General features: G+C 44.6%; 1 protein-coding gene across 1 annotated transcript in view; it reads left to right on the top strand.

Moving 5' to 3' along the window:
• SIM1 (SIM bHLH transcription factor 1) overlaps nt 1-20,560 on the top strand; it is an 85,275-nt gene that overhangs the window by 32,143 nt on the left and 32,572 nt on the right. Inside the window, exons 4-8 of the mRNA XM_060237500.1 lie at nt 1,058-1,166; nt 1,269-1,354; nt 3,908-4,107; nt 4,376-4,482; nt 8,666-8,813. Of these exons, the coding sequence (XP_060093483.1) occupies nt 1,058-1,166; nt 1,269-1,354; nt 3,908-4,107; nt 4,376-4,482; nt 8,666-8,813 (650 nt within the window). The remainder of the gene's footprint in view (nt 1-1,057; nt 1,167-1,268; nt 1,355-3,907; nt 4,108-4,375; nt 4,483-8,665; nt 8,814-20,560) is intronic.

Genomic DNA, 20,560 nt, shown 5'->3' with positions numbered 1-20,560 from the left:
CCAGTTGGGAATGTGTGCTATGGGCAATATTTCACTGTGGGCAACTATGCACGCCGCAAGTCCCTTTACAGTCAACCGGAGATCCCTATGATCCTGAGTCATCTTAATGTTATGGTTATTAATTAATTAGACTTCTGCTTTGCGGTAACAAAAGCATCGATGTGCTCCCGAAATAGGGTCTTCCAAAGAGCAATTCTAACTATAGCGAGTAATAGCTGTCTAGTCGTTTGAATTGGAACAAGTGCTGAAGGGGACTGTCCCTTTCTCCCCCCCGGGCTCCAGGCAGCCCTGTTTAGCGGTAAGCAAAAAGCCAGAGGCTGCAGACACGGGCCTGCCTCTTGCAGCTGGAAGCCTGTCTCTCCGCTGCCCGGTTTCGGAATGCCGATAGGGCCTGGCGCTTGGATGCTTCTCGGTGGGAAGCAAAAGGCCCTTCAACTAGAAGCTCGGCCTTCCATGGGCAGACGGTGGCTTTCTTTTTTGGCGGCGGGTGAGCGTGACTGGGGGCTGCTCAGACCCTCTGCGGGCCTTTCTGGAGCGGGGCAGACTGGTGCAACAGCGTCGGCCTGCAGGCCGGATGACCTGGGACCAGTCCCCGTTTGCAGTGCTTAGGGAAGGGGTTCCCCGTTCTCCCACTTCGGGTGACCCCTCCTCTCCCTCCCGGCTCGGCTCCTGTGCCTTTAACAGCTGCAGGATGACAAGAGGCAATTTACTGTAGCGAAGCTTTTCCCACCCCCGAAGTCTAAAGAAACCTTCCCTCGGCGGATTTCTGCTCGTCACGCTTAAAGGCACAGGAATCCTGGCGGACGGAAGGGACTGGCAACCGTATTTCTTTGCATACGAGGGATGGCGTGGAATGTGCATCAGCCTGCAAGTGGATTGCCCAGGGAAGAGATCCAAACCACCTGAAATGCACACGCAATGTGTGAACGTCTTCCGATGGAGGTTTTAAGGGGGAGAGGCTTAGGGGGCAGGGAATGGCTGAAACGGAATGGGAACACGTGGTGTTTATGGAAAGATACAGCGCCGTTTCTCTCCGGCTCTGGTCCCTCTCTTGCAGGTAGAGCTGACCGGCAACAGCATTTACGAATACATCCACCCCGCCGACCACGATGAGATGACCGCTGTCCTCACGGCTCATCAGCCTTACCACTCCCATTTCGTACAGGGTAAAGTTCACCGGGTAAAGCAGCGGGTGGGCAAGAAGGCAGCGGCCGGCGTCAAAGAGCAGCCTCTTCCCTGACATGCGCATTGTGCCCCTTGTCTCCTAGAGTACGAGATCGAGCGCTCCTTTTTCTTGCGCATGAAATGCGTCTTGGCTAAGAGGAATGCGGGGCTGACCTGCGGAGGCTACAAGGTAGGTGGGTGCAACAGCGCCAATTAGTGGCAGGTCCAAGAACTGCGGGCGTCCGGCGCTAAGAACAAAGACGGCTCTTTAACCGTCCCCGAAACGGGCCCTGCATGCTAGCGGTTAGAGACGACTTATCACTATCGTCAATAATGCTGAATCTGATTAATTTTATTAAGCACTCCAGCACGTTTCCGCTTAGATTTCAAACACATTTGCTTAGAAATTAGCCCTAATATTTTCAACCAGGCAATGCCAAACTGGATGGGGACTCTGAGCACTTGTCAGGGGGAAAACCCTATACGGGATGGGAGTTACTTTTGAGTAAACATACCGAGGATCGGACTGTGCAAGATTATATTCCTGAACTAATCAACGTCGTTTAAATTCTATGGATTGTAATGGAATTTATTTTCCTGCATGGCTTTAATCCTGAAGGGACAGAAAACAAATGCTTTTGGCACAGGCAACGCCTACTTTTTGGAGTTCGGCTCCGGGGAGTTCAAGGGGATTGACTCGCAAATCAGTGAATGCTTGCGATTAAAATTATTTAGGATCTGGTCAAAGGTTGGCGCACGGCGGCAACCACAAAATGGTCCTTTGATGTAGAGCAGTGCAGGAAAGAGCGCCTGGCGAGGACCGGTTTCCTTGCTTTCACGGAAGAAATCCCCACCGATCGCTCGCGTTGTTTCTCCCAGGAGCTCTTCCCGTTTTATTATTTCCCCCCTCCTTCCCGAGGTAAATTAGACTTGAAAGAACGACTGCGCCAAAGTGACTCTGCGTCGTCCCAGCCGCGATTCCAAACGAATTGAATCGATCGTTCGTTTGTTTCCGATCACATATGCGCAGGATTCCTCTGCGGAAGACATTGTGCCGGATCAACTGTAAATGACTACTGGAAGGGAGAGGATTTGCTTTGCCATCTTACTTAGCTCCGACTGGCTTGAGGCTTGCTGTTTCTCCCTCTGTGCTTCCAGCCCTAATAGCGGAATCCGCTACGCCAGACCCATAGAGGTGCTGGAAACCGAGGAAGCAGCAGCAGCAGCAGCCATGCTGAATTTCCCTCTCTGTCCCGTAGACACAGAGATGTAACGATCGGGTTTGGGAGAGCAAATGGAGGCGAAAAGCCTCCACCTGCTCATTGTTCGAAATTGATTGATTGAGAGAGAGAAAAGTCCAGAGAAGGGAAGTGAAACGCCTTGAAATAAGTCATGTCACGACATGTTGGTGTCCGAAGGTCTGACTGGTTTATAATCTGCGGCCAAATCCAGCACAGTTTAGACCCATGGATGCGGGAGTGGCCTTTTGCGCTTAGGCGGGAATCGAGAAAGAATCCCGTTTCTAAAAACAGGTCATCGGAGGTTCCCTCGAATCAACGGCTCTTCGGACCACCAAGTGCTAAAGATGTCAGGGGCAAGGACTGAAGGGAGCGTAAACCAAGCAGTTAGGTTTGAATGGATCGATCCAGCCCGCTCGGCTGTATATGTCCCGCCTATTTCAAAGGGGCTGCCTCATAAATCAGTGAAAAACGGGATTGCCACCTTAGTTTTCATGTCCTTCCTACTTAATAAGTAAGCAGTGCTGAATGTGGAGGTTATATTAAAACCGTGGGATAAATGTTTTTTCTTGGATCTCGTATTTCCCGCCTGTGGCTGGAAAGGCATGATAGAAACCACACGCATACAATCTCCGTGTGGCACTGTTCCAGCAGTTCACCCAGTAAAATGCATTAGAAGTGTATTGAAAGTGCATTATTTAGTGTGTGTGTGATCACAGCAATTCGATTTGCTCCAGTTGAATGTGCTTAGGATCGCAGCGTTACGCGATAAAGCGCTTGCCCCTTGGGAACTCCTGGGAGGCCACCGTGTGAACCGCTTCTCCTTGAGGGCCGATTCAAACGTGCGCTAACAGAGTAAGGCAGGTTCAGGTGGGGGTAGCCGTGCTGGTCTGAAGCAGCATAATAAAATGTGACTCCAGAGCGGCACCTCTAAGATCAATCCGATTTTATTCGAGGCATAAGCTTTCGTGTGCACGCGCACTTCTTCATATATAGGGTAAAGCGGCTGAGCCATCGAACAACTCAATCACCAGAGCCAACTATTTCTATAGTGTCCAGGCAAGATGGTGCTTTTCTCTGGAGCCGGCTCACAGCACGGCCATCATCGGGGTGGTGCTGAGTCGCACCTCAACTGCTCTGCATTTGAACGCCGCGCACTGCTGACGGCGCAGTTCTAAGCAGAGTCACGCCTTTCTAACCTTATTGACTTCAGCAGCGGAGGGTGTAATTCTTGGGACTCCTCTGCGAAGGTGTGCTCTGACTTAGCTGGCTAGCGTCATGTAATGCGAAGTGCTAGAGAGGTCCGTCTGTGGTGTTATGCCTGCGGCGTCCCATTCACACGTGCGACTCATCACGATGTTAGCACGCAAGTGACGAATATACCATTGCCTATGTAAACCAAGGCGGCGGTCGAGGATCTCACGTGATTGACGTGGACTTCGAGTGATCGCTGTCTCGAACTGGAAGAGTCCTATTGACTTTAATGGTTCTCCGTGTCATGCCAGGTCATTCATTGCAGTGGCTACCTAAAGATCCGCCAGTATAGCCTGGACATGTCCCCCTTCGACGGCTGCTACCAGAACGTCGGCTTGGTGGCCGTGGGTCATTCGCTGCCCCCCAGCGCCGTGACGGAGATCAAGCTGCACAGCAACATGTTCATGTTCCGCGCCAGCCTGGATATGAAGCTCATCTTCCTGGACTCCAGGTAGGGGGGCGGGCTGCTTGGCCAGGTGGTGAAGCACACACTTTGCTTGAGGAAGGGTCTCCTTCAGTTCAGTCCTGGGCGTTTCCAGTCCCAGAAGTTGGGCCAGAGGTCTTCAGGTAACGGGGGGCCAGGTGGGCTCCCCTGCGAAGGAGGGATATAAAACAACAAGCAAGAATCTAATTTTTTCAGTGTCTGCTCTTCTGGCAGAACAGATTCTCTCCCACCCCCAGCAAGCAACTGACAGCACTCCTCTCTCTCTCTTTGACAGGGTGGCTGAACTCACCGGATACGAGCCTCAAGACCTGATCGAGAAGACGCTTTACCATCACGTCCACGGCTGCGACACCTTCCACTTGCGCTGCGCTCACCATCTGCGTAAGGAGCCTTTTATAGTGCGTCCTTGCAGTCTGAGTTTATGCAGGTTTTCTCGGGAGATCGACTTACTCCCCCCGCGAGGCTTGTCCGGGTGGGCTTGGACGTTGCCTAATTGGCGGCCCGCGATCCCACGCAAGTTGAGTTGAGAGCTACCCCCACCGAGCTACGTAGGGCTAGAAAAGTAGGCGCGGGATTGTAGCAGCCTTAATAGAGCTTGGAGAGGGAACCCAAAAGAGTGTTTTCTGTCAGGCTCTTGAGTAAAGGAGGCTACATTGAAATCGGAACGACAAAGAGGGAAGAACAGGAAGGCGGACATATCCCCCCCTCCATCCTCCCTAACCTACCCACCCCATCAGGTGGTTGTGGTCCAGGTATGAATGGATGACGTCAGGATTCTATCCTGCTTTTAACACATTTGAGATCTGAACCTGTTCCAAAATCATTAGCGTGGAGTCCAGTGGTGTGGTCTTTTATATGTAATGTAGAAGGTTGATCACACCCCTTCTGGATGGTTGACCATTAACTTTGTTATTTGCCTTATAGTTCATCTTTATCACTGAGACGGAAGGCAGATTGCACAGTACAAATTGATAAAGTCGATATAGGATTATAGTAATTTGGATCAATGCATAGCCATGGTAGCATTAAACAATTTGTTTTATTTTGTTTTACTTATATCCTGCCCTTCCCACAATTAGGCTCAGGATGGGTTCCATTGGACATTAAAAATTAAAATAAGATTAAAATTACAATATAAAAAAACACTAACATGCAGATTTAAAAACTCCTTTGGACCAATGGGTAATGACCAAGGGGTAATGGTCCAAAGGTCCATCAGATCCCAAGGTCTTTGGCAGGGGGAGGGGAGGCCTAATAAAAGACAACATCTGCTGCCTCAAGTGATGGCCCAAAAGGCCCTGCAGAATTGCAACAGGACCCAGACGGCCCTGATCTCCAAGGGGAGCTTATTCCATGAAGCAGGAGCCAGGGCTGAGAAGGCCCCTGGCTAGGATAATCCATACAACAAAAAAGATAAATGTACTATACAGGTCACAGTCTCCCTCCCTTTCTAAAAGCACCTTCCAGAACCATTTGTTTGATTATAGCCTTGTTACATTTATAAGTGCCCTCTTGAATAATTTCATTTTGAATAGTTTGCAGAAAGCCAAGAGAGTGGGAGCTTTCCTGAATTTCTCAAGGTGAGGGCTGCGATACAGAATGTAGGCTTTATGGGCAGTTGTTGATCTTGCCCATTTGCAGGTGGTACCAGCAGAAGGCCTGGCTTAGATCAGTGAAGCTATTCTAGAGGAGCATAGAGGGAGAGATATAAAAGGAATGAGTTGTTCCTTCTTGCCATTTGTTTTAAGAATGGTAGTAACATTTGAGTATTGTTTTACTTTGTATGCATGCTATGGCAAGCATAGCATCACAAAAACAAAAGCTCCATTATTAACACTTTACTTTTTACTTCTGGAACAGATACTGTCACCAACATACTGCTGCTATAATAATAGTAAAGACTATTTAATAAACAATTCCTCTTCTTAACCACAACAACTACTAGTAGTTATCTTCATTAGTAGTAAGTCATTGTCATGGTTTTATCCATATTTTTTATTTATCTATAACTCGTGATCCTAAACAAACTGGTCTAGAAATTAACTTACTAATTGGTTAACAAGGTTAGCATAAACAGGACAGGACTAAGTATTTTAGAATTAAGATCTAGAGAGGGTCTCTTAAAATCATACAATTGGGTTCCTAGCTCAGAAACAGGGCTCTCTGAACTGTTGTTAAATTAAAGATTTGATTTAGCAGTAATTGGTATGATTTTGTCTGATAGACTGGTTTGCCAGGTCTGCGTTGGAAAATACCTGGAGATTTTGGGGTGGAGCTGGGAGAGAGTGGGATTGGGGGGGGGGGGGGCTCAGCATGGTACAATGCCATAGAGTCTACTCTTCAAAGCAGCCATTTTTTCCTGGAGAGCTGATCTCTGCCAGCTGGAGATCAGCTGTGAAAGCAGGAGATCTTCAGGCCTCACCTGGAGGCTGGCAACTCTAAGTTGTTATTATTATTATTATTATTATTATTATTTTGCGGATTTCTAGTCCACCCGTTCCCAAGTTGGACTCAGGGCAGATAAAAGTGGGAGATCTCCAGGCCCTACCTGAAGGGTGGCAACCCTAAGGGGTGGAAGATATTTGCGCATTTGTTGCTGAGGTTTTCTTAACACATTTAAAAAGAGACACTATGGCCTAGTAAAGCATAAAAATAGGGGAAATAGTTTACATTTATCAAAAGGTTTATTTTTAGATAGCTAGGGGGTGACATGTGGCCTCCTTCCTAACTGTTTAATAATGTGTTAATGGCTAGTGATGGAATAGACTTGGCATGAAGCAATGACATTATTTGGGAAGGGGCTGATGTGGAATATCCTTCCAAAACTGATATCAGTGGGAATGAACAGCAAAGCACTTTGGGTCCCATCCAAACTCCTGGGATTGCAAAACCCACGGAGCTTTTGCAAGAGACTTCAGTAGGATAATCACTGCTCTCTGGCTTACAAATAGCACTCCTTCACCCACCCACCCCAAAAAAACTACGCTTGATCTGGATTATTCTTGTATTTTGTTTTTAAATAGCCAAGGGAAAGTAACTTTTAGACTGGTTTACTGCTAGGTTTGTGTCATTAGTGGGAAAACCTCCACTGGTGTAATTTTTGTCTGCTTCAAAGTATAGCAGGACTCCTGCCAGGAAAATAAAGTAGCAACTTTGTCCAGGTCTCAAGCATCATTCCTCTGTAAACTGTAACCCTCCCCAGCCCCCCGCCAAACCATAAACATGTTCTGTTATGCAATCTCAGGAGGGAATAAAAATGTTATATGTCTGAAATGGTAGTTAGATGTCTACCCCACTCCCCAGGCCCTGGGCCTTTCTGAAGTGTCACCAAGCATATGACACCCCCCACCCCAGCCATGGCTACTGACTGCAAAAGCAGACAACATTATAACCCAACTGCTATTTTCTAATGCAAAGGCAGTCCACAGAGTTCCAAAGCAGATGCTTGGATTTCCATTTTAAAAGTAGAAAATCTAGTGAATCCTTGGTGTGTGGTTTGTGCCCCCCTCCCATTTTTTAGCACTAGCCAAATTTAATCGATGCTCAAATATTTAGATTTCGGTTTTAAATTTTAATAACTGCTGTCATAAGCACCCTTACTTGGAAATAAGCTCCAATGAAATAAATGAGACTTCTGCAAAAACACTGTGGATTGGAAAAGCCTCTGTTTTGATTGAGCCCCTTTGGTCCCATGCAGCAAAATCTGCTTAAATCTTAGAATTTCATTTTAACTAGCTTTGAGACCAGTGTTTGTTGCTCACATCTACATTACACATTTAAGCCAGCTTTAAACAGAGTTAACCTACTTAAGCCTTCTCCCAAGGAGCACTGGAAATTGTAGTCTGAGCAAGCGTTGGTAATTTACTATCAGAAAGCCTTAACCCCTTTAGGGAACGATAGGCCCTTTGTATGTGTTGGCTGGGTAAAGAAGCCATGATTGAACATACAGGCCCTGCAAATCATTTATTCTCACTAGTTATTGCCAAGAAATTACATTTTCACAAGAGATCTTATAGATTCTTCATAACCTAACAGTTACCATTTGTGAACTACGGTGAGGTAATTTATCACATGCTTGAGATTGATTTGTATAGGGCAGTGGAGGGATTTGGTTGACCCTGGCCTTGCCCGTACTGCAGGTTAGTTTTGCCATTGCCATTTGAACTTTTGTTAACATTAGCTAAGCCAATACTCGTGCCCACTTCTTTCTTCTGACTGACTGGGGGGAGGCAATGGTGCTGTTACCCAACAAAATGGCCTTGTGGTCACTTGCGAGAACACTGAAAACATTGTTTCCCATTGGTCCAATGAATGGTTAGAAGCAGCCAATGTTGCTTAGCCTTGTTGATGATAAGAGGGTGTAGATATCATGCATACTTTGCTGCGACCACCTGGAATCCTCTTAAAACATCCTGTGCTTTTTAAGCAGCAGGATACACATTGAATCAATGGATTAAAATAGGCAAATGATAAGATGCGTTAGCATTTTGCTGGTATTCTTTCACAGGAGTACAAACCAGGCTGATCGTTTACTAGCTAACTGTCATTTACATTTGTCTTTCAGTGCTAGTGAAAGGTCAGGTTACCACAAAATACTACCGCTTCCTGGCCAAGCAGGGCGGCTGGGTCTGGGTGCAGAGCTATGCCACCATCGTTCACAACAGCCGGTCTTCGCGGCCTCACTGTATCGTCAGTGTCAACTACGTCCTCACGTAAGTGTCAGTGCTGGAAGACATTCCAATGGGGTGCATCAATCAGGATGCAGGATTGTTGGGTCATCATGCTCCTAGGTTTCAGTCCCATGGGCACTAACAGGGGCGGAGGGGGGAGTGCTTGATGGATTGTATCAAAGGTGCCCTTCTTTTCTTGGGCCTGTCATGGAAGTGCTTTAAGTGGAGTCACAAAAATGGCCAATATTTTAGTCCTGTCAAAAAAAGAAGAAGAAGAAGAAAAAGAATGCTTCCTTGGGCCAGGGCCCATTCTTTTCCGAAGGATTGGTAGGAATCATACAGAGCTCTTTCATCTGCCTGAAAGCTTTCCCCTCCTGTATTCTTCTGTTTCCCTAGAGGGGAAAGAACAAGATTTAGGGCTTTTGTCACCCCACGATTTTGCTCCCTCTCTGCCTTTTTACAGTTGAAGGGGCACCCTGCATTAAATAAAGTTTAATGCAGCGTAAAAGAAAGGTTTCAATGTACTGAGTTATTTATACTTAACAAACAGGACATCTGTTTTTCTTTTTCTTCCAAAAAAGGGGGGGGGGGGAAATCCTAAGAGTTTGAAGTTCTTAATTTTATCCAGAGTTTCTATCAAAGCCCCATGATTTCTTTCTTGTTCAAAGGGATGAAACCTACATAGAACCAGGGAGGGGGGGGGGAAGGACTGGAGTGATCAGAATGGGTTCAGTTAGCAAAAAAAAAAAAAAAAGAAAAGGGGGGGGGGGAGTAGTGATGAAAATGTTGACTTTTGCCCCTCACTCCTTATCCCACCACTATTAATATTAAGGCATTCCTGAGGCTGAAGTCTGCAAGAATAGTAGGAGGCTGAGCTGTTAAGGCCTTTTATTCTGGATTTGTTACCTCTTAGTAGCTTTTCTGTTCCCATGATCAGGGCTGTATATATAGGACTGCTGTAAGGTACTATCCTTTCCCTCTGTAATGCATGTTTGTTGATAAGACTATTAATGAATTTAAAAGTATCCTGATGGCTGTAGTAGGTACCAGGCTTCCAAGTATCACTGAATCAGAGCTTGCAGGTTACTTGCATGGTACAGGTGTTGCCCTCAAACTTTCTCCCCATGGCTAGTTTCCAGACTGCACTTGCAATAACATAGGTGACCCACATGAGCAGAATTTTTAGCAATGAAAATGAGGAGCTGATGGCAGGCAAGCAAGTAATCTTAAAAGAAAGCAACAAGGGAGGGATTTTGTTTGGGGAAGCAACCAATACACCCTGGAGTAAAAGAATATTTCAGAAAACTGCGCTGTACCACATATCCCTTTTTGTTTGGATTATCTCTCTGTGCTCATTAGTTCAATGCAAACTATCCTTTATCTCTCCTTGCTGAAATTATTCTGTTGTACTTGTAGACTGAGGTTAGAAGGAAAGATGTTCTCAGCTGTTCAGTGGGTAAACTTAAAAGGAACAGTTTAGATACTGCAGTAAGTCAGAAAAATGCCATGTTCATTTCAGCCATTTCTTAACCTCTACAGGTACTAAATTGCTTAATATCAGTAAGTAGGCTGTGCTGTTACCAATTTCAGTTGTTGTTAATGGTCATTGCATGTATTTTGTGTACTGCTGAGTTCCCCTCTTGTGAATATATGTAAAGATCTACCTTTCTGCATCTATATGTCACTTCATACATCTAATAGTACATTAAAGTATATGCAAAAGAGCAATCCTAAACAGGTTTACTCTGAAGTATGTCTCATTTTATTCAGCATGGCATACTCTCAGGAAAATGCTTTTAGGATTGCTGCCCAAATCTACTAGTCTAACATGCCAAAAGACTTCTTTTTGTTTTTCTTGTAACAGACTAACATGGCTAACCCGCTGACATTTGTAACTATGAGTGAAATAAGAATTCTAATCCACTTAATTCTTGTGTAAACTGAGCATGGGTACACATCTATTATGCTGGAATTAGCGAGGTTAGAATGCTCAATGTACATTTCAACCAGAACTGATTCTCATTCCCTGGTTCTGTTCTCACAATAACTTAATTCAGATTCCCCTCCCACATAAGGAGCGGGAATAATGAACTTTTGTCTAACCACTATAAATGTAAAAAGCAATAGTTAAAGTTGACTGACTTATGGTGACCCCAGGAAGGGGCTTTCAAGGTAAGTGAGAAGCAGAGGTGGTTTGCCTTTGCCTTCCTCTACAGAGCCTTCTTTGGTGGTCTCCCTTCCAAGTCCCAATCTTGCTAAGCTTCCAAGATCTATAAGGCCGTGCCACCTTCCTTCATCCATAAAAGTGTACTTTTTTTCCCTAAAAGCCCAAAAGATTTGTCACCAGTTGGACAAGAAAGTATAGGCTTATACATAGAAAGATAATAGAAAACTATTCAGTTTAAAATATTGCTCAAAATTATTACTAATTGGATAAATTAGTGGTATAATCTAATGGTATTCAGAGGACATCGACCCATTTTTTTTTCTTGGAGCATAGCCAGAGTTGGAATTTACATAATATATTAACTTTATGTGGGAGAGATGAAAAGTTTTGAACTTTCTGGTAGACTGAAGAAAACATACTTGTATACATACAAGTTTTAATGAATCTCTGAGTTACTTGAACTTTGGAACCTTGTGAAAATATGTGAAATTTATGGGTTACTTTTATCGTCTGGCCATTTTCTTTGAGCTTGCAGTGGTCTAATTAGAGATTTGGAGTAGAAAAGGTTTTCATTTTAAAAATTTTTAAAAGGTAGAATATAGAGTCTGCTCATATGATTGTGTTAGTATTGGTAGTTGTGTGTGTTTGGAGAGGGTTGGTGGACAGCATTCCTGAATTGTCTTCTAGCTACTTCAGCCTGAGTCAGACCAGTCATATGGATGCACAACTACAGGTAGGATTTCTTCTGATGCATTAATGCAAATGCTACTTTTTAAACAGTTAAACAGTTTAAACATGTTCAAAGATGACTGCTACATATGCTGGTTCATGCATGTGACCAGCTTGGCATGACTTCCAGCCACTAGGAGACAACATGAGTAGGATGTTTCCTGTGCCTGTCACATGCTGAATCATATGAGTAGATCCTAATTTATTAAGTGTTATGGACTATGTGCCCTCAGGCACCAGTGGAGAGAATAATGAATCATATTAAAATACATGATAATACTATAGTAACTTGCTAGCATTGCCATTAACAGACAATAATTATCATCTATTATATCATCTGCATTTATCTTCACCATAACCCCATATATTACAGATATAAGAAGTGCTGAAGCTGAAAGACTTGTATATGATTGTGGGCCTGTAGCTCAGTGGCAAGGGATCTGCTTTGCATGTAGAAGATTCCGGGTTGAATCCCCAGCACTTCCAGTTTGAAGGATGAAGTAATAGAGGATGTGAAAGACCTCTGCCTGAATCCCTGGAGAGCTGCTGCCAGTCTGAGTAGACACACTGACTTTGATGGACCAAGGGCTTGACACGGTGGAACACAACTTGATACATTCATCGCCCAGTATCTTTATGACTGTTGTGAGGCCTGAGACTTCTGAACTCAATGTTCATTTTAAAAACCACCCTACTATGCAAGTTCTGGCCCATTTTATCCCCATGATACTGGCTTGCATAAGGTCAATGTGGATCATGTACCCTGCATAGCTGGTTGCCTGTGCTGGGTGTCATGCTTCACTATAGGAGCTGAGCAGGGGTTGTTTTGTAAAAAAATTAGGTGGCGGAGTTCATTGGTATAACCCCCCAACAGCCAAAAGCAACCTGATGCAAAAAGGAGTGCCCCAGGTGAGCGAGGCCTACTTGGACTGGCTAGAGATCCAGCCAGCCCAAGCAGGCCTTGCTCACCTGGGGCTCTTCTGGGTGCCCCCCCCCAAGTCAAAAGGCCAGCAAGCCACCCGCTACCCAAAATCACATAAGAAGTTGAGAAAGGGTGGTGTGGGCTTCTCCAGGAGTTAATGAGGGCTGCTGGAGTGTGTGGCAAAGCCTCTCGTGGCTGGCTGCCTGCTCTTCTAATCCAGGGATTGTTATGCAGCTGCATCTACTATTCAATGGACAAGGTAGGTGGGGATGAAGAGGGGGAACCCTCAGAAAGGGCTCCTCCTGAATCTGAGGCCTGAAGCTGAGGCATAAAGTATGCTCATAGGTGGTCTAATGTAGATCTCCCTGGGCCTAATATGAGCTGTTTGCATGATGACTGTATGAAGACAGGCTGAGGTGTAAGCTTCTTTGGAGCCAATTTTGGCTGGGTCACATGTGTGTATTTCAGTGGATGTTGTATAACTAGATGCCACTTGGCTGAAGACATAACTGCTTGGTAGCAGACAAGTTCTGGCTGTGGTGTTTGATCTTTGCTGGATGTTTTATACAACCATGGACATTTCCTGGAGGACACTTTGGCCCAAGACCCATTCCAGTCCAGCTTCTACCCTGACCATGGGATGAAGATGGTGCTGGTTGCCTTCACAATCTCTGCAGACAGATGGATTGAGGCAGGTTGGTGCAGCTGTTGTTACTAGAACTGACAGCAGCATTTGACACAGTTAGCCAGAATTTGTTGGCCCATCACCTCACTGACATAGGAGTGCATAGAGTAGCCTTGAAGTGGCTCACTTTGTTTCTCTAGGGTCAGGGACAGAGGGTGGCACTAAGAGAGAAGGTGTCACCTTGACACCCTTCGGTGTGCAGGATTCCCCAATCCTCTCTCCTATGTTGTTTAACATCAATATGTGCCCCCTTGTTCAGTTGTTGTAGCGTTTGGGGCTGGATTGTCACCAGTATGCTAGTGACACCCAGCTGTATCTGTTGATGGACAGACAGTCACCCCATCAAATTTGACTGAGAGATTGGAGACCATGGCTGGATGGCTGAAGCAGAGTTGGCTGAGGCTGAATTTTTCAAAGAAAGAGGTCCTGTGGTTGGGTGGGGGTGACCCAAGGTTGGGGTGAATTCCCAGCACTTGATGGCATGCTGCTAATACTTGCACCAACTGTCCAAGTACAGTCCTGCTCCTGGATACATCCTTATCTATGAAGGCCCAGGTTTCAAATGTTGCCAGTCTGGTGTTCTACCAGCTGCGCCAAGTCAGGCAACTGGCACCCTTCCTCTTTAGCCCTGACCTTGCCACAGTGATCCATGCAATGCTCACCTCAAGGCTGAATTACTGTAACTTGCTCTATGTAGGGCTGCCCTTGAAGCTGACCTGGAAATTGCAGCTTGTTCAGAATGCAGCTGTGTGGGTACTTACAGGTACCCCAATGACAGTACACATTCAGCCAGTGCTTCATCAGTTGCACTGGGTCCAAGTTTGATATCGGATCCACTTCAAGATTTGGTTCTAATCTTTTAAACCCTTGCCAGCCTGGGACTAACATACCTGTGGGATCATGTCTCCTTGTATGTCCCCTATGCTTGGAACACCCAAATCTACTGGTGATCCCTGGCCCAAAAGACATCTGGCTGTCCTCAGCCCTGGCCACAATTTGGTGGAACTCTCTACCTGGTAATGTAAGTGCTCTGTGGGACCTCACTCAGTTCCTCAGGGCATGTAAAACAGAGATGTTCCACCACGCCTACAGGGAGGACAGCAATGTCCTCTACTATGTCCAGCCTATAATCTGTCCCTTAGAGAAGAAGAGAAATACAGCATATGCCATCAATGATCAAAGATTTCAGGTTTTCATGGCTGGTAACATCATTAGGGTTTGTAGAATCTTTTGGGCTCAAGTGCCGTGTTCTACTGGAGAAAGTTTTCCTTCCAGACATTTCATTCTCAGCTGCGGAGAACATCCTCAGTGGCGTTGCAGCCGGAGCAGGCGCTCTGACCTTCTTGGCTGCTGTGCATTGAGTGGGGCCAGGGCTGCTGGAGAGCTGCTATTTCTAGGCTGGAGGGGGTGTGGTGAAAGGGCAATTGGTTTGTGGATGTGCCCATTGTTTGGTGGGGCTTCCTGGAAGGGTAATGATAAGGAAACTGGCTGTTGAATGTGACCATTGTTCTGTGTCAATTGCTGGAAGGGTTGGAAGGGGTGTGAAGATAAGGAAGATGGTTGTTGACTGTGCTGATTGTTCTGTGTAATGTGCTGGTTGTTCTGTGACTTTCTGCAATTTATAGTCTGTGGGTGTTTTGCAGAGCTGGGTACCAAGATTGGTGGATGAAAATGCCTTCTTCCTTTCTGTTAAAATGGATCTGGATGATGTTTATTGATTCTATCTGTAACTAACTGCTTATTTTATATCTTAATTTACTGTATGTTTCAATAATGATGTACACTGCCCTGAGCTCTCCAAGAAGGGCAGTTTATAAATTGAATAAACAACAACAATAATATGGGAACTCATAGGCTGATTAAAAAAATAATGCTCCTCAGATGAACAAATGTGACTGCCTTATACTGAGCTAGACTATGGTCGATCTAACTCAATATTGTCTACTTGGACTCGCAATGGTTCTCTGGGTTTTCAGGCATCCATGTGAAGTTTACTATGATCCACTGCCATATGGGATATCACATAAGTGATAACATGTTTCTATTTTGTGTGAAAACAAAATGGAGGTTAAACACAACTATGTATATTTTGCCAGCTCCAGCTAGGCCACAAACATGGGGGAAATGGATGGACACACATAAACTGGATCATGGTCTGCTAGGCTGAAGCTGGAAATATACAAATTTATGACCATGCATGTGATTTTACAAATAAAACACACACTTTTCCTTTCATGACTCATAAAATTATGAGATGGGATCATATGTGGGCTCCTGTTATATGTCTGGGCTGAGTCCAGAAAAATAATCCCTTGTTTAGATCTGAACAGATTAGGGGGAATTGTACTGTTCTTGTCTGGGATCTTCCAACCTTTCCTAAATGTCACACTTTCCTAAATGTCACACTGTCTCTTTTTTTGTCTTAATTCTCTCAACTGTTTGCTGCGTAGGCAATGTGATGGTGTACAAATAAGTATGGAGAACATCCAATTCAATTCCAATAACCTTGAATGGCATAACTATGGAGAACATCAATAGGGGGGGTTGTTTGTGATCGGAGGGCAACACTTTGATTTCACAGCTGATAGCTGTAAACAGCATCACTTTAAAGATGGTTGCACTCAGGTTCTTTTGAGAGGGATGAGGCTCTCATTCAGAGCACTGGGGAGCGGCAGTGGCCAGGTAGCATGTTTTTAGGACTAGAAATTAGAATATTGCCATTGCTGTTAAAACAATCGAAATGCAAGTGAAAGAATTGGATGAAAGCTCTTTGATGCTTTTGATCATTGGTTCTAATCCATCTTGGTGTATGTCCTACAGAAAGGGAATGGTAGTTATTTGACATTGATTAATCCGATTTGTGTGTTCCCACTCCTCGGGGTCACTCAGTGGCTGCTTGTTGTGTCTGTAATAACGTCGCTGGCTGCTGCGTCTGCGATGATTAAAGAGCAGCATCAGAAGTTTCTGAAGACCTATTGGCTGACTGAGCACACCAATAGGTCGCTTGTTGTTTGTTCTTCTGGCCATCGTGAAGAGGGCAGAAAGAGCTTCCCTTCGTGCTTTAGTTTGAAGCCGGAGCGCGTGCGCCGAGGGCTGGGGAAAGGAGAGGAGGAGTTATAAGTAAATTGCCCTCGGCTTACCGTAAACCTTTTAGAGCTCGCACCTCTTACAAAACCAAGTTATTGAACATTTCTTGTGTCCTTATCTACTGTTACTGTACCGTACTGGATAGCGAATCGCTGCACTTCACCCTATAAGACCTTGTGCATTTCGTTGTATTCTACCCAAGCACTTCAGCCGGACTGAATTGCGAAGTGGATTGCTGGTTCGATGCTTGAGCCGAGATTTGCTTGTTCTTTATTTTGCCCCATCAGGGGCTCAGAAACAGTACTCAGACGCATACAGCAATACATCTTGCTTTCCACAGAACCTCTTTGCTCAGTCCGGCCCGTTGCTACTCGGAATCCTTGAATTGTCAGTGCTGCCCTTGAATGTTTTATCCTATTCGGTGCCTTTTGGGGCACTGACTGGAGTAGATGTTTCGTGAATCTTCTGGGGCCCTCAGGCTTTTTACGTTGGTCTTCTCAACCTCCCCTATTTGTACGAGTGCCTCTCAGTCCTTCGCTCCTACACTGCCAATCTCAAAACTGTCCAACAAAGTCTCGGCCAACAAAGGCATATTTCGATCCAGGACAGTTCTCAAACTGGGTCTGGAATGTCGATTAGTAAGAACTTCAGTTGAACTAGCCGGCAGATCAGGATGAGTCGAGGAGGGAAGTAGAGTCGTCAGCATTTGTGGGTAAGGAGAATAGGTCATACTGGCAGGAAGCTCATCGCTTGGGATAGATCAGGATTATATTTTTGTAAACTCTACCTAATACCTTCCGCAACTGTGCTTGGTCAGTTTTGAGAGCAATGTTCCCTCCCCGGACTGATTCTAACCCTCATCTAGCCCACAGCACAAGCCATCCATATAGTCTCCTGACCCCAGTCAGCACACCCTCCCCTTATCCCTCCCTAACAGGATCTTTCCTTAAACAAAAGCTGTATGTAGGTTGTAGTCTTCCAGGCTACAGCACAACAGAAGTATGATAGCTAGTAATTCACTCTGCATTTACCAGGAATGAGATTTTAGCTGGTTTTCATGATGTGAGCTATTTTGAGTCTGGTTGATTGGGACAAAAGCAAGATATAAATAATATGCCTACTCCAGACTCATGAGAGTAGACTGCACTATGCAGAACGATCCATCCACAGCAGAGGGTGGTGGTTGAGTGGAGGCAGCTGTCTTTAGAAATTGCCTTTCAAACAATATGGCTGGGGATAGGATTGTTGCTTCCTGGCAGATCTCAGAAGCTAAGCAGGGTCGGCCTTGGCTAGTATTTGGAAGGGTAACCTCCAAGGAATACTAGGGTCATGATGCAGAGACATGGCAAACCGCCTCTGGAATGTCTCTTGCCTTAAAAACAAGTCTAGCTCACCACCCAGTGGTGCATAAACAAGTCTAGCTCACCACCCAGAGCCAGTTTGGTGTAGTGGTTAAGTGTGCGACTCTTATCTGGGAGAACCAGGTTTGATTCCCCACTCCTCCACTTGCACCTGCTGGAATGGCCTTGGGTCAGCCATAGCTCTGGCAGAGGTTGTCCTTGAAAGGGCAGCTGCTGTGAGAGCCCTCTCCAGCCCCACCCACCTCACAGGGTGTCTGTTGTGGGGGAGGAAGGTAAAGGAGATTGTGAGCCGCTCTGAGACTCTTCGGAGTGGAGGGCAGGATATAAATCCAATATCATAATGCTGAAAAAGCTAGAACTTCTGGCTGCCAGACAATCTTAGGATCTCTTGGCTACACTACACACTACTATGCCATATTATAATAATAACAACGTCACACAACAACCAGGTCTGTAGCAAGAATGCTCTTGTTAGGGAAGGCAATTGAGGACAGTAGTGGGCAGCCCATCATTGTTTATTTACTTTAATGATAGTCCACCTTTCTCACCGAGACTCAAGGCGGATTACATGGTGTAGAACAATCATATAGCAGGAGAGATCTAATAATCAACACAATAATATGCAATACAAGAGTTACGCAATAGCAATGCAGAGGAGGAAAAAAAATTAGAAAAAAATGCAAAAAAGATCAGACATGATATGCAGAAAATAGAATTACAACAGTAGGGGGAAAAACACAGAAGAGCATGATAGTACATAAAATAGGTAGATAATACATAGCATATATAGTGGCATAGGTTAGACTATAGTTCTGTTCTCTATTGTGCCTTATAAAAATGTCCTCCCAACCAACTCCATTTTGTCTGGTTTATAGAATTAGGAAGTGTGGGAGGCTTTCTTCTAGTTATTGAAATGCCAAACTGTAAATGTAACATCCTTTTATGTGTCCTTTTCTGCAAGGGAAACAGAATGCTTTGTAACTTGAAACAGAGTATTCCAGTCAAGAACACCCATCATACCAGATATGCAGATGCAGACAATGGCAAACACCTTGCCTTGAATACTCTATGGAGTCAGTATAATTTGGCTGTGACTTGACGACACAATCCAGTACCACCAACAGACTGGGCTTGATGAGTGGCATTGTCCCCAACTGTGAGGGAGGAAGAGGGCTGATATGGGAGAACTAAGCAAGAGGGAAAGTATGTGAATGAAGTACGTAGTTGGATAAGGATATGAAGAAAAAGGAACAGTAGAAGATGAGGAACATTGGGGACAACTGAAACCTCGTTTTCATCTGAAAACTTCACTGGATAAGCTGCCATGATGACGCAGCTTCCACCTATATTTATGGAGCCTGTGTAGGGGACTGTGCCTTTCTGTCTCATCATAACGAAAGGGTTATTTAGGCCCTGCTTAGTATAACTGTCAGTGCAGACTGTGCTGCATGAAGGACTCTTTGCAGGCATTATGTAATTTGAAGGTGGCATTAGAAAATATTCTTTAGCATTATTGGCTGTTGTATGTTGAACTTCTGTTGAAGGCCCCCAAAGTATTTAGGTTTTAGGTGTAGACTTTGTCTTGAAAATTTTGCCTTAAAAATCTAGATCCTGAAATCTACTTGAATACAACAAACGCTAATCCTTAAATGCTGTTCCTAATCTTTGTTTCCACTGCAAAGTACATAATAACAATGGCATGATTTGTATTGATATTCACAGAATGAATCTTCAATTTATTTTTACCAGTTTAAATAAGGGTGTTGAATGTATACTTAGTCAAGCATTACAGCCTTGCAGGCTTAAGCAGATTAGAAATGAACAAATCCAATTAAAGACCATGTCTGTGAAATTTGATAGGTCATCGGCATGAATGAACTGTTTGCATAGTGACAATAAAGAACCCATTAATGATTAGCAACCTGCGAGAAGTTTAATCAAGGATAAAATATATAGGGTGGAGCAAAAATATTTAGGTTAAACAGAAAGAGATTTTGAGTATACCTCAAAAATTATGTCCGCTCATGACTTCTTGTCTCTTGGAAGTCATAATGCTATTCTTTGTTGAATAATTGCTGCTCATAGGGGGTGCACATGTTTTTTCCACTTAATGTTAGTTCTGCAACATTTCTTCTCTTTATGTTACTGCATGAATTTGTTTCCTTTAACTTGTTTTCCATTTTCATGAGTTTCAGTGGGTAAGCAATTTCCAGCTGTAGCTTTTGTTCCTGTTCAGCTGGAGCAAAATTACCGTAAACTGTATCCTCACTCAAGGCATTATCCTTAGCAAATTTCAGAAAGATAAGAGAAAGTGTCTCCTAGAAGGCTGGTAGAAAAATGCTTTCAGCAGCAAATGCTTGTTTCTTTAGCAGGGCTAAGAGCAGGCAGGCATGGGATTTTTTTACTGGGGAAAAAGTATGGGGGAAATGGCTCATCCCTTCAAATCTGGGGACAACTCATCTAATTGGTGTTTCCACCATGACCTATCTGCTGAATTGTTCTCTCATGTTCCCCCCACAACAACTATAAACTAGACATCATGTTGTCAAAATAATTGTCAGATCTGATTGGTTCTTAATATTAATGGCTATCATTAACTTTTCAAGTAAGATTAGTTATAATCAGGGGTCATTTTGTAGAAAAAGAGGTGCCAGAGCTCATTAGCACAACTCATTTGCATATGTCACACACCCGTGACATCACCAGAAGGTGTACTAAATTATATCAGCTCAGCATCTACCTTACAAACGCTTCTTGAATTATAATTGTCATAATAAAACCGTACTCCCATCCTACTTTTAAAATTACTTTTTCCTATGTGACCACAGCGTCATGATG

This window comes from Heteronotia binoei, chromosome 1 (assembly GCF_032191835.1).
Source record: "Heteronotia binoei isolate CCM8104 ecotype False Entrance Well chromosome 1, APGP_CSIRO_Hbin_v1, whole genome shotgun sequence".
NCBI lineage: Eukaryota > Metazoa > Chordata > Lepidosauria > Squamata > Gekkonidae > Heteronotia > Heteronotia binoei.
The sequence above is the reverse complement of the archived record's forward strand: the minus strand, read 5'-3'. Positions and strand labels throughout refer to the sequence as shown.